This window comes from Canis aureus, chromosome 24, assembly GCF_053574225.1.
Source record: "Canis aureus isolate CA01 chromosome 24, VMU_Caureus_v.1.0, whole genome shotgun sequence".
Lineage (NCBI taxonomy): Eukaryota > Metazoa > Chordata > Mammalia > Carnivora > Canidae > Canis > Canis aureus.
In genome coordinates, this window is record NC_135634.1 from 21102475 (window position 1) to 21116338 (window position 13864).

The window sequence follows — 13864 nt, forward strand, 5'->3', positions numbered from 1 at the left end:
CACAAGCTCTCCTCAAATATACCAGTAATCCTACTTCTACTTTCCCTCCTCTGTGGGATGTGACTTTATAAGAATGAGCCTTCCTAGAGCTGAGGATACCTATACTAATGTTGGATGACCTACTAGTCGATCCTCAAATCTTTCCAAGGAAAGATCTCAATCAAAGGGAGAAATGTGAAAGAAGCATCAAAATGAAGTCAGTCTTGCTAGGAGAGGTATTTAAAATGGAGCCAGGAGGCCATTAAGAAAGTAAGGCTTGTTTCATATCCCCACCTGAAAGAAAAGGTAAACTTTACAGTATAGGTCACTGCCAAACCACAAGCATCCCAGAGCACCAGCTGCAACTCTGCCATTTCAAGAGAAATGAATTTTTTCTTTGACTTACAAATGGACTTTTTACTTAGTGATAGCCCTTAGCAACCAATCATGTACAGAATAGCTTTAGCCTGTCAGCACCAATCATAATTCTTGACAATTTATGTGGCTTTACTGGAAATCCCCTCTTATGTTTAAAAGCCCTCCTCTTTTCTCCACACTTTGGAACACATTTTCAATTCCTGCTCGAATCTGCGTCTCTTGAATTGCAGTTCTCACACCTCAAATAAAAACCTTTGGTTTGCCCTTCAGTCTTGCTGACAAAAGTATGATGCTAAACAACAGAGTAATTCTCCCTTACTGATTTCTCAACAATATCTCTAAATTTCATTTGTAAAAATTAATTTACCTCAGAACTGAAGGAATAAGTGTGGTAAGCAACATAGTAATTATGCCTTTCTGAATTTCCAACAATTTCTCTAAGTTTCTTTTATAAAAATTAATTTACTTCAGAATAAAGGGGAAATTTGGATGCTAAGCAATATAATTATTCTCTCCAACTTCCTCCAAATTTTCCTACATTTCTTTTATTAAAAATGATTTCAATTAATTGAACATTTTACTTTGTAATTTTATTTTATTTTAAAGATTTTATTTATTTATTCAGGAGAGACACAGAGAGAGGCAGGGACACAGGCAGAGAAAGAAGCAAGCACCCTGCGGGAAGCCCAATGTGGGACTCAATCCTGGGATTCCAGGATCATGCCCTAGGCCGAAGGCAGACACTTAACTGCTAAGCCACCCAGGTGTCCCTACTTTGTAATTTTAAAAGAAAAGAATACACTGAAAAATACAGATAGAATACCTTTTTATAATGCCCAATCAACTCTGATTATTAAATCACGATTAATAAACAAGAACCATTATTTTGGGGGCACCTGGGTAACTTAGTTAAGCATCTGACTCTTGATTTTGGTTCAGGTCAAGATTTTAGGATTGTGAGACTGAGCCCAAATTGGGCTCATGCACTGGGCATGGAGACTACTTAAGATTCTCTTTCCTTCTTTCTCTGCTCCACCCCCTCTCCTTTCTCTCCCTCTCCCTCTCTAAAAACAAAACAAAACAAAAAAACTCACACAAACTATTATTTTGGTCTTCTGCTCTCATTATTCTCTAGAGCAAAGGCTTTAGGTTAAGATAGAAAGTTACTGCTATTTTGAGCTTCTCCAAGGATCAGTCACCTTGGCAACTTCGACTATGTACCTCAACCTCTACTTCTTCTTTTCTGGAGCACAGATGATTATCTCCCGATTCCATGACCATAGAGGAGAAGGCTAGCACTCCTATCCTTACGGCCACTTATGATCTCTGAGACCTGCACATATGACTTTTCCCTGTTAAGGCTGATAGTACTAATTCTCTTTCCTAGCCACAGAAATATCTCCCAAGATTTGCCTATGAGTTGCTTCTAAAAGTTGAAAACAACAAATAGCACCTGATCAAACTGTATACTTTAAATATGTATAGTTATTGTAATGACACTTATAACTCAAAAATGTTATTTTAAAAATTGAGGATCCTTGACAATAAGGCTACTGCAGCTCTGCTCAAAGTAGTCAAAGGAATAATCCTAAGCAGGTGAAAATTCATCTCAGAAAGTATTAGGGAGTCATCTGTGTATTCGAGATAAATAATCAGTAGAGGATTCAAGATCTAACCCACAAAATATGGTTATCATTATTTGGTCTGGAAAAATTCTAAAGTAGGCACAACCAAATACTCACCCAACCTCATTCAAAAAGAAAAGAAAGATCTTATTAAGGTCATAGAACAGATCTTCTAGGCTTTGAGAAACAGAGATTCCTGAAATAACACTAAGATAAATCAGTGAGGAACTAGATGCCTAGGTAGTGAATGATGGGAGTATTAGCTGAAAAATGTAAAAGCTGGCAACATCTGAAAATCAATATGGTTTTGGTTTAGAACCTTTCACTCTAAAGATTGTTAGGTTGCTCATTCATTCATACAACCAATATTTATTGAGAGCCAATGGGCAGATGCTGTACAAGGACTTCAGGGGACCAAGGTAAACCAGAAATAAGACAAGGTGCTACCCTTAGGAGCTCACTTCCTAATGGGGCAGGGAAATAGTAACCATATCAAGTAGTTACAGAGAATATAAAATGCTATAAAGGAACAACAATGCAGCTATCACATAACAGCTCTAACTAGGTGCTACAGTACTGCTTTTAAGCATCATTAGAATTAACTCACCCTATCAAGTAGTTCTATTGTACAAAAGAAGAGACAAGGACCAAAGTCACTTAGACACTTAGTGGTAGAGCAAAGACTTGAATCCCAGCCATCTGGGATTAGAGTCCAAGTTTCTCCCTACAACCACCATGTCAAGCAAGTGGAAGAGGAGGAACTACTTTAGATAAAGTGGTGAGGAAAAGTCTGTCAGAAGAAGTGACATTTGATCAGAGATCTGAAAAATGAGAAATATAGCCCTTCTTATTGGCAGGAACTAAAGAGTAAACATAGTTGTCTGTCTACTGGGCCATATCGACTTCATGCCATTTGCACATAAAAAATGCTTATCTTTATATTATAGCTATAGCAGAGTAGCAGGTTGCCAAATAATTTTTTTGTAGCTGTTAAAAAAATGAGCGATATTTCAAATGAATAAGAATCAAAATAAAATGATAAACTTAATAGGGATCCCTGGGTGGCGCAGCGGTTTAGCGCCTGTCTTTGGCCCAGGGTGCGATCCTGGAGACCCGGGATCGAATCCCACATCGGGCTCCCGGTGCATGGAGCCTGCTTCTCCCTCTGCCTGTGTCTCTGCCTCTCTCTCTCTGTGTGTGTGTGACTATCATAAATAAATTAATTAATTAAAAAAAAGAAAAAAATAAACTTAATAGAAATTTATAGTTCACCAGAACCTACAATGCACAATGGTTGAAAACATTCCAAGTCCCATATTTAGCATTTACTTCATTCAAACTTTTTTGCTTGCTAAGAATCATGTCATACTTGCTCAAATGAGTGCTAAACTTGAATGAGTCAGCTCTGAATTAATGACATTGTTAAAGTCTTCCATCCTATTTTGCAGAAGACTGGTATTTTTTTAACAAATAAAGAAGAAAGCTACTGATTTCTTTTTTAAGCTGCATTCAGTCCTTGACAAATATACCCTTTTATACATATCCTGGCATGGTGTCTTCAAGAATTCCTCAGATTTCCCTAAGAGACCCCTACCTCTTCCGACTTTCCAGCTTGCTCAAATCTAGGCAGATCTTGTCTAAGCAGAATAGAATCCACAACCTCTATGGCTCAACCCCAATCTTAGGAGCTTAAACAAAGGCTCCAAGAGAAGAATTCATGGCCATTTATATAGCCATTCTTTGTCCTACTCGCTTTCCTCAATCAGAAGCTCCCACTCTGCTCAAATCTTGAAGAATTTTGTACTTTCATAAGGGTAATTTGTGGCTATACCACACAACCATTTTATTACTTTATTCTAACACAGGTGCAGATTGTAGTACACAGATATGGGATGCTAAGGGAGAGAGAAAGAAGAAGGGAGGGCAAACTATTTCAGTAGCATTTCTAGTTCTTCAGTATCTCAATCCTCCCACTCAATTCTCTTTACCCACCTCTAATGTTCAGCTCCTTTCAATTTATCCCCACCCTCTAATTCCACAGCTGAACCTCTGACCCCATGATTCTACTCTAGGTCCATGATCCTATCCCTAGGCCCATTCTAGCATGTCTGCCATAACCAAGTCCCTTGAGCATTTCCATTAGCAAAGCCAACCAGCAGGAGTTGAGGGGGAGTTCCAGTTTCTGCTGACAGGCCTGTGGAGATCAGAGATGTCACTGTGAGACGCAGAATTCAATTCTGAACTCATTTCTTTCATTATATGTAGTGGTGAGATTCTCTTATTTGATCATTACTATACTCTGCCATATTCTGGATTACAGTTTAATCTGAGCTCCAAACACTACGCATAAAACACAGCAGTGCCAGACCCCTCAAAATATCTTATACTTTTGATCCTCTCAGAGCATCTGGGAGGAAGGTAACAGTTTTTGAAGCACTGTGAAAAAAACAAAAGCACCTAACAATCATAGAGACCTAAAAGTATATTTATAAGAGTCAAGAAAATGTTTTGTAAATGGATTTTTATAACACAGACTGTTTTTATACTGGGGATAGTCTGGGTCCTGAAGAGGTTTACAGAGCAAGAGAAAGACCATTTCAGGAAAAAGGCTCAGTTTTTGACTCCTTATAGTTGGCTTTAACCCATCTAAGACTGCCTTGTGTAAGACAGTCTATACTTTAAACAGTTCAATTTTGGTAGGTTGCTATTGAAATCCACCTCCCCTCAATTCCCCTGCAGGCTAAACCAGGTGTTACTAATCCCCAGATGCTCTGCTCCTACCAGAAACTTCAATCTGATGGCCTGACATCAAAGAAATGTTCACAGTTTCTTAGAGATAGCCAATTTGTTTATCTCGTCTCAACTAGCAAAATTCTGGTTCAAATGAGAAAAATATTCATTTGAAAGAAAGGAGGCAGGAGAATGAAAATACCTTCCACTTGGACAGACTTTTATCTTTCCAACTTAAGTTAGAATAAATAATCCCAAGTGACTCAAAATGACTCTGGATTTGCCAGGGGTGGATCTTTTACGCCTCTCTGCACAATTTTACACCTGCTCAATAACAAAAGTATAGCAATCCTTTTTCATGCATCACAAACCAAGTATTGGCATGTAATATTGATAATACCTAACAAGTAAAGACAGGTTTTCATTACTAATTTTGTGCTTACCCATGCTTTTCAGTGTAACTATTCAGATACTTGGAAATGCTTGTAATTTTCCATGACCCACAGCTAGAATATATAAATAATATATAGTAAGGATTGCCGGAGAGTTAAGAATTTTTTTTCTGTTGTTTACTTTCAAAGGAGAAAAAAATGTTTCAATAAATGAGAACATATGAAGGGTATGGATAAAATTCAAGACTCATACATGGTTTCAATTATTTTTCCATGGGTATACAGTAGTCAAACAGATTTTTAATGGAAATTTTGGCAATCTTACTGTCTATGGGAGAAGCTGAGTGCTAACTTCAATGACACAATTTGTCATTTTAGTTTTAAAAATCGTGCCAAAACAAATGCCTCAGACAAAAAGATGGAAAAATAAGTAATGGTGGTTTTTCTTTTTTATGTGCTTAAAACACATGCTTTGATATCTTAAATGACAGAACTACTTTCAATTACCCTAAACAACCTGTGTTCTTACTTTTTGGCTCTTGCACATGCCAGTCTTCCTGCGTGGATGTTCTTTTTGCCATAAAAATGCATTTCTTCCATTTATTTTGGTTAACCTTTATTTATCCATCACACAGATATGTACTAAGAACTCACTTCTTGGGACACCAGGATCAGGCGCAGTGCGTGATCCTGGAAACCTGGGATTGAGTCCTACATCGGGCTCCCCGTATGGAGCCTGCTTCTCCCTCTGCCTGTCTCTCTCATGAATAAATAAATAAATTATTTAAAAAAAAAAAAAAAAGAACTCACTTCTTCTATAATCCTTCTGTGATCCCAGCTAACTTTGTATGGTTGTTTGCACTGTTTCATTCTTTAAAAATGCCTTTAATTTGTCTTCAGCAAGAAACTCATGACTAGAGGACATGAATGTTTATGATGTATGATGTAATGCAGCCTATTATAAATTGTAACATCCTATTTCATTTTTAATTTGTGTTATTCTTTAAAATAATACAATCATGTTATACATACTCTCTATAAAGACTTCAGTGAGTCAGGTTGGCCATAACCTTTCCGAGTAAAGCTGATTAAAAGGGGGAAAGAGGTGTGAGGTGTTGCAGAGAATGACATGGGGGAATATTTATTCATTTACTTTATGTTTGTTAGAGGCCTACTCTGCAAATCAGTTATAGTTCTGATCACCTGGCAGATAATGAAAAAAAAAATAAGTAAACAAATACACACTCACCTCCCACCTTATTCAGAACTTCATCAACCTTCTGATGCCAAAGCTGGCAAAGGAAATAGAACACCTGGAAACAGTATAGGTACTGATAGGAAGCATTAAGTACCATTTAACAAGACACAGGAATGCTTTAGCAGAGGGACAAAGTGGAGCTTCAAACATCTCAGAGTCTTCAGTAATTGTAGGCACGATAGAAGAACTCTTCCTAATCCACCCAGTGATCTGGGACAAGGCATTCCTGGTTCTTTGTGTTATGTGTTCTTCTCTTGCTTCTCCTCCTTCTCCTCCTCCTGTCTTCTGCAGGCTAGAATTTTGTCTTTCTTCTTCTTTTTTTTAACCCCGGATTTATTGTGATATAATTGACATAAAACATTGTATTCATTTAAGGCGTACAACCTAATGATTTGCTGTGTGTATATACTGCAAAATGATCGTGAGGACTTCTTTTTTCTTAATTTTTTTTAATTAAAAAAATTTTTTTTTAAGTAGGCTTATGCCCAACAACTCTGAGATTAAGAGTTGTGTGCTCTACTGACTGAGCCAGCCAGGCACTCCTGGGAGAACTTCTGTATGCCCAAAATGCATAAATAAGATTTGTCTACTAAGCTGAGTACTAACATGATTGGATTTTCTACAGATTAACTTACCTCAACATATGAAATCGGAAATATTCCTATTTTGTCTGCCAGCATTCCTTCAGCCCAGTTTTCATCCACTCTACGGATCACAGTCAGAACATCATCCTGAAGAAACAGCAAACATTAGTCTACTTAATCCCATTTAGCTCATCATTTAATTTTTCTTTTCAATGAAGGGGCTCAAGTTTTAAAAGTACGTGAATTAAAATGCTATGACATATCTTTAGTACGTGAATCCAATGTTATCACGAACTAAATGGCCACTATCACAATCAAACTGTTGGTCCTCTCAGACAGTTATAAAACTATGAACTCCTTCTATACAAGGGTTGGCTGCGTATTTGGTTTAGATCCACAAATTATAACTTCAAATACTACCCATCTCAGGCTCTTAAACTTCTGTTTTAGATTGATTCTCAGGCTCTTTTCACGTTCTCTCTCATAACATACCAAATTCCCATTTAAAAATGCATATCCTACTGCTTTTCTTTATTAAAAACACTATTGTGTTAATCTACTTAAAATTCTAAAGCATTTTATCAATTCAGTGGATATACTCCTGTGTGCTGTCAGCAAAGAAATTTATGTTTAAAATAAGAAAATAATGATGTTTCATTTTGTTATTCATAATTCAGTAAATTAAAACCCCTCAGTGGCACACACATCCTATAAAGTGGCTTAGAATTAAATTTAGGCTCTAAATATGAAAATGATACCACAAAGAATATCAACCAAAATTATCTTTCATTTAAGAACAGCCTATGCACAAAATATTTTTTTGTGACTTTAAGAAAACTGCTTCTGGGTATTTTTAAAAGCACAGTGAAATACTAAAACTATTTCTATCTTTTTACAAAAAGAAATACCGGCCATACTGCTGTGTATCCGGGTCCAGAGGAAGAGGCAGCAAACAGAAAATCTCATTCTAAATTTACCTTGGCAAATGGAAGGCAATCTTTGTCTGCTTCCTTGTCTTTCACTTCGAAGTCATAAAGTGCTTTGCACTGAGGTGGGGGCTGAGGTAATGGTTTGATAATCTGCACAAAATTGGTGGGGAAAAAGCCATGGATCCCGTTGACTTCCCCATGGTACCAATTTTCATCCACTTGTCGCCGCAAAATGATGATGTCACCTTTGCTGAATTTAAGGTCTCCGGGTTCTTTCCCTTCGTAGTTGTATAACGCTTTGGCACAAGGTAACTGAGGTATACCCTTAAGGAAAGAGATGAGTTTTAATTAAAGAATGATCCAAAAATGTCTGAAATTTTAACTGTGTTATCATCTTTAGTCAAGACTAACTCAACATAGAGCGCAGGTCTCTAGCGTTTAGTGGGTGGGAAAATGAAACATTTCCTGGAGAAAGTAACACATGAGCCAAGTCTTCAAGGACACATAGGAGTTAGCCACAAAGCTGGAGTGGAAGAATAAAAGAGAAAAGTGAGGCATTCAAAGCTGATAGGACAGCACCCATCAAGACAGGGAGCATGCTGTGCAGAGGGACTGGAGTTTTCTAAAGAATGCAGTGTTCCCAGACAGGAATTACAGAACATAAAGTGTAGGAGAAGTAGGCAGAAGCTAACTCATGGAGGGTCTTGAAAAACATGGTAAAGAGGTTCAAATGCTGTGTCCTTCAGGCAATGACAAGCCCTCACAGGTGTGAAATACAGATGGCCATGGCAAGAAGCATGTGTCAGGAGATGAATCTGGCATTAGAGTGGGAAACGGACAGAAGGGGACAGGCAGGCAGACAGCTTATGAGCAAAGCACAGGCCTAAATTACTTGAAAAAAAATTTTTTTTACAGCCTAATCTTTCTAATGAAGTAGAGGAATAGGAAACATTACTCATAGTACTGCCCTCTCCCTGGGCTCCTCTATCTCCCCACTCCCCCAAAAAAGTGGATCTAAGTTTTATACCCTTGAGGCAACAGAACTTCATAATACAGTTTTTAAAATTTACTTTGGTTTCTAGTCAGAGATTTAGAGTCTGGCCTACTCCCTAAGCCAAACTTTTTTTTTTTTTTGGTTAAATATTTTTGTTTGGCCTAAGAGGAATAGCCAATTCTTGGCTCTCGAAATGCTATTGGCAGTCATCTTGTGTTGGCTTGATCCATGTGATGTTGCATTTGGTTAATGAGAGCTGCTCTCAAGGCCAATATCCCAAGGAGGTGGGAGCTGAGCCTTCCAGAAGTTCTGAAACCGTCACATGCCCTCTGACTTTTGGACCCTGCCTTAAGATCTTGCCTATGAAAGCATGACTCCTATTATCTGGCCATGAATCTTATAAACAATTCTGCTGTGCCCTTTGGTTTCTGCAGAAGGAAAATGCCCATCAGGAAATCTGGTGCCTCACAATCCTGTGAACTTTAGTTGTATCTCTTCAGTGTCCAACTTTGTGGGATGATTCTAATTTTCGTCTCTCACAGAGATGCCTCACTACATTCTCTATTTTATTACATATTTCTTGAAGTCAGGTTATCATAATAACTAATTTTCCCAAGATAGATTTGAGAAAGTAACAATAAATAAACAGAGAAATAAGTATCACTGTGAAAGAGGGCAAGAGTGATCAAACCAGAGACAGAGCACTGGCAAGTACTGTAATAAACCAACTTCTGGAACAAGTTGATAGCACCATGATCAGGCATTTTCAAGGAGGTTGGAAACACAGACGCTGGAAGCCAGAAAACCTGGGTTTGAATCCCAGCTCAGCCACTCACAAGCTATGTGATCTTGAGAAGGTTAACCTCTCCGTGCCTCAATTTCTTCATCTGGGTTGTTCTGGGGATTTAGTAAACCACTACAAAAGGCCCAGCAGTTAGTAAGTGCTACATGCATGAACTATCATCATCATTGTCCAGTATGAAATGCCTTGTTCACCAGTGAAACACAGCACCTGGAAATGTATTTGTGTCTATGCAGCTGGATGCTTCTCCTTTTGGATGAATTCACATAGCAATTATATTTTTAATACATATTCACTATATAGCAATGTAAAGAATGTTCCTCCTAGGAAGTGCTGGGATTTCGAACTGTGAATTTCTGAAGCACACATTTGTTTTCTAAGTGAAATCCATTCATCTTCTGGTTGAACAGAAGAAATTACAAATTCACTGACATGCACAGTTTAATAGGGGATGGCATTTTAGATGTGGCTGTAGTTCATCTTGACAGGGCTAATGTAAGGCATTGGAAGCCTGCATGAATTAATTGAAAATCCTATTACAAACTCGGTGACAAATAACTCTATTCACCATAATGGCCTATTCTCTTGATCTTTTCCCCACCTCAATTAGCTCTGTTTGGCCCACTCTGTCCAAATCCATGCCAGCCAAATCCATGCACCAAGACTTAGCACTCTTAGAAACTACTCTGAACTGCCCCTTGAAGAGATCTGTAAAATTCTCAAAAAACCACAGTATGGTTCTTTTGTGACATGCTCATGTGGGAACTAAAGGAATTTATTTCTTCACAGATCACTTCCACACACCAGTAGCCCAATGGGCTTATTAACTTTTCTACTAAAGCAAATCTATTAAGTATTCCTAAAATCACACATTCTTAATACAATGAATGGCAAGGATAAAATTTATGATAACAGTGATATACATTATGATTAGCCTAGTTACATCTTTGAGACTGCAACCTAAAATTCATTAATTCACACTGATTTGCCAAATCTGGACTGCTAAGGTTATTTCAATGATCAATAACCACAGAGAAAGAATCATAAAGCTTATGGCAATCTAATCCTTGAGCAGACATTTGTGCATCTGGCTGTGTTTTTCCATGGTGTTCTTTTTCAAATAATTCTAAGAGGCTAAAAAGCCAGTTTGTGTTAAGTTTCTCAAAAGAAGGTTTCCCACATTAAATAAAATGAATTCGACTCTGATTTCAAATCAAGCAAAGTTCAGTGATCTTTAAAAGACTTATTCCCACACAGACTACAGATGATTAAGGATAAATGGTCAAACGACTTGGAAAAGCAATAAAAGAACGCATTTTCCTTTTGCAATATCTGAAAGATAAAGCCAAAACAATTGGTTTGATAGCCTCGGACTACTCTTGTGGATAATATACGTCCCAGGCCCAAGGAGGCAATGCCTTCTCATTCATCTCCTTGGAAAGGTCTGGGAGTCATGTCATCGCCCAGGCCCTTTGCCCTCTATGCCTTCAGCAGGCTTTCCAAACGGCTGCCTTTCTTCTGTATCCTCTCATCAGGCCAAGGCCCCCGAGGATCTGCAGAGCTTACATTTCACTTGGCTACACATGAAAGGGAGGCTTAAAAGGAGAGAAAGCCAGAGAGAAACTGACTCTGCAGTCTAACCTTGGGTTTGCAGCTGTCATTCATGCTGCCAGCTTTATCAAAAACCTTGGCAATTTAGATAGGTGAGCTATTATAATAATTCTTAATCAGAAATAATTTTCAATAAATAGTGACTATTTTACTTATTTAAAATAATAAATATGACAATGGGCCAGTTTTACTCTTCAACTAATTCTCCTTCTACATTATATATACAGATTTTTTTTTAATGTATACAGATATTTTATATAACATTAAAATCCTATGGTGGGGATCCCTGGATGGCTCAGTGGTTTAGCGTCTGCCTTTGGCCTGGGCGTGATCCTGGAGTCCAGGGATCAAGTCCCGCATCTGGCTCCCTGTATGGAGCCTGCTTCTCCCTCTGCCTGTGTCTCTGCCTCTCTCTCTCTCTTTCTCTCTCTCTGTGTCTCTCATGAATAAATAAAATCTTTAAAAAATAAAATCCTTATGAGACCTGCACACAAATATTTTTGATTAAACACTCTACACTCCATTTTTGTACCATCAAGTGTATTCCAATATATCTGGTAAAGTGCTACTTGATGATGTGGCTGAGATTCTGATGGGTAAATAAAACATTCACTGCCAATTTATTTTATAGACTCTAAATGCCAATGCCCAGATATACATGCAAGACAGCGTCTTTAAATTCAAATCCCTTCATGCATTTCTTACTGCTCCATAAAGTAAAAGAGATTCAATGACCTACTAAAAAGAGTATCTGGAAGATACTCTTGCTGTAGGAGCAGTACCACAGGGTGTATAATTTAATAATTTAGTTATAACTAAATGGGCACAAACTATGGCTGATTTCTACTTGACTTTCAGAAACTTCCCAGAAAGAACTGAAGCACAAAGAAATTACAAGAATATAAAGTATTACACACAGAGTAACAGTTAGCAAAATGGGTTCAAAAAAGGATTTTTTAAAATGTGGCTCAGTCAGTTAAGCATCTGCCTTTGGCTCAGGTCATGATCCCAGAGTCCTGGGATCAAGCCCTGTACCAAGCTTCCTGCTCAGCAGGGAGTCCACTTGTCCCTCTCCACCCCTGCTTGTGCACTCTCACTCTCTGTCTCAAATGAATAAATAAAATCTTTTATAAATATATAAATTAATTGTCCTTTGTACAACAAAATACATGTTGGCTTTTCCCCACAATGTGAAAATCTATCAGAATATACCAATAGTATATCACAAAAATACTGATTCTTTAATAGTTAATAAGTATTAAGTATTGATTGCAAGATGCCTACGTTGGATTATTACTCAACTATTACTCAACTATTATTCCATCACTTGGAATGTTTCAACTTCAATATAACCAACATCCAAGATGAATACTACAAGTTATTTTTCCAAAGCAGTATCAGAAGGGACTGAGAATCCCATAATCCCATGATAGTCCATCTTTTTATCTGTACTTTCCTTTAAACTTTATTTATGGAGAGTACTGTGCTAGGACATTTTATCTGATGATCACTTTCTTAAGCTACCATCTGCCATCCACCCCAAGACAGTCACATAAAATCTTCTCATCAGACTCACTTCAATCATTATCTGCCAGCACTTTGAGGATGGTAGTTGTGAATAAACAAAAATGAAGAAATACATGTTTTCTTCATTCACATTTATTCCCTGTCTGCTCCTTCTCCTCACCGTCAGCAACTGCAGCTCAACCCACAAGCCCTCATGGATTTTCTGTCCCAACTCATGACTAAACAGCACTCAGCCAGTTACAGCTTTCAGCCTTGTTGTTTTAGTGATATCAATCAGTGTTTTAGGGAAAGGGTGGAGGGAGAAAAAAACAAACCCAAGGTTTAAAAGAGAGGAGACAAAGTAGCCTCTTTCTCACCCATTTCCCTGGGCAGTATTCTCACTGCTTCTTACTCAAATGATAATACATAATCATTTATTTAATCAATACTCAATCAAATGTAAATACAGAATGAAATACATTGAGGTCAAAAGATTATGTTCAAACATCCAGAGAGAGAATGAAGACAGTTTTCCAAACTTAAGAAAAAAATTATATGAGATTCTAAATTTTTTTCTAGGACTGCAGTATAGGGAATAGATAAATCCACCTATGTGGGGTAGATTCAGGCCTCAATGGGGCTCCCCTCTCCTACTTGTCCAGGAAGGCCTGAGGGGGCACTCAAGCACAGTATGAAAAGCTGTGTTATGGGGGGGGAGAAGTGATCTAAGTGGACTGAGTACACTGTTTAGGAAATACCTAGATTTAAGAGATTAAAAAAAAAACCTAAGGATTTGAGAGGTAGGAAGAGAACAAGCAGAATCTTTCTATCACGATAACCTATCTCAATGTCTGTGAATAAATTCTTGCTGAATAAATAAATTAATGAATTTATCTCTAGGTGGCTGGGGTCTATGACGTGAAAGGCGAAATGTAAAAATAGCATACCTAAAGGAAAAGCAACTTAAAAGACAATTCTGTGGATAGTCAGGCTCACCAGCTGAAATGTATTGTACAATATATGCACCTATGTATTTCTGTGCCTCTCGTACTCCTCATGAATAGCAGATCGTGAGC

At 37.8% G+C, this 13864-nt stretch overlaps 1 protein-coding gene across 3 annotated transcripts in view; it reads right to left on the minus strand.

Moving 5' to 3' along the window:
- SH3RF1 (SH3 domain containing ring finger 1) overlaps positions 1-13864 on the minus strand; it is a 180177-nt gene that overhangs the window by 59609 nt on the left and 106704 nt on the right. For all 3 annotated transcript variants that reach the window (XM_077868519.1, XM_077868521.1, XM_077868520.1), the window contains 2 exons: positions 7924-8199; positions 6998-7093 (listed from right to left, as the gene is read on the minus strand). In XM_077868519.1, the coding sequence (XP_077724645.1) occupies positions 6998-7093; positions 7924-8199 (372 nt within the window). The remainder of the gene's footprint in view (positions 1-6997; positions 7094-7923; positions 8200-13864) is intronic.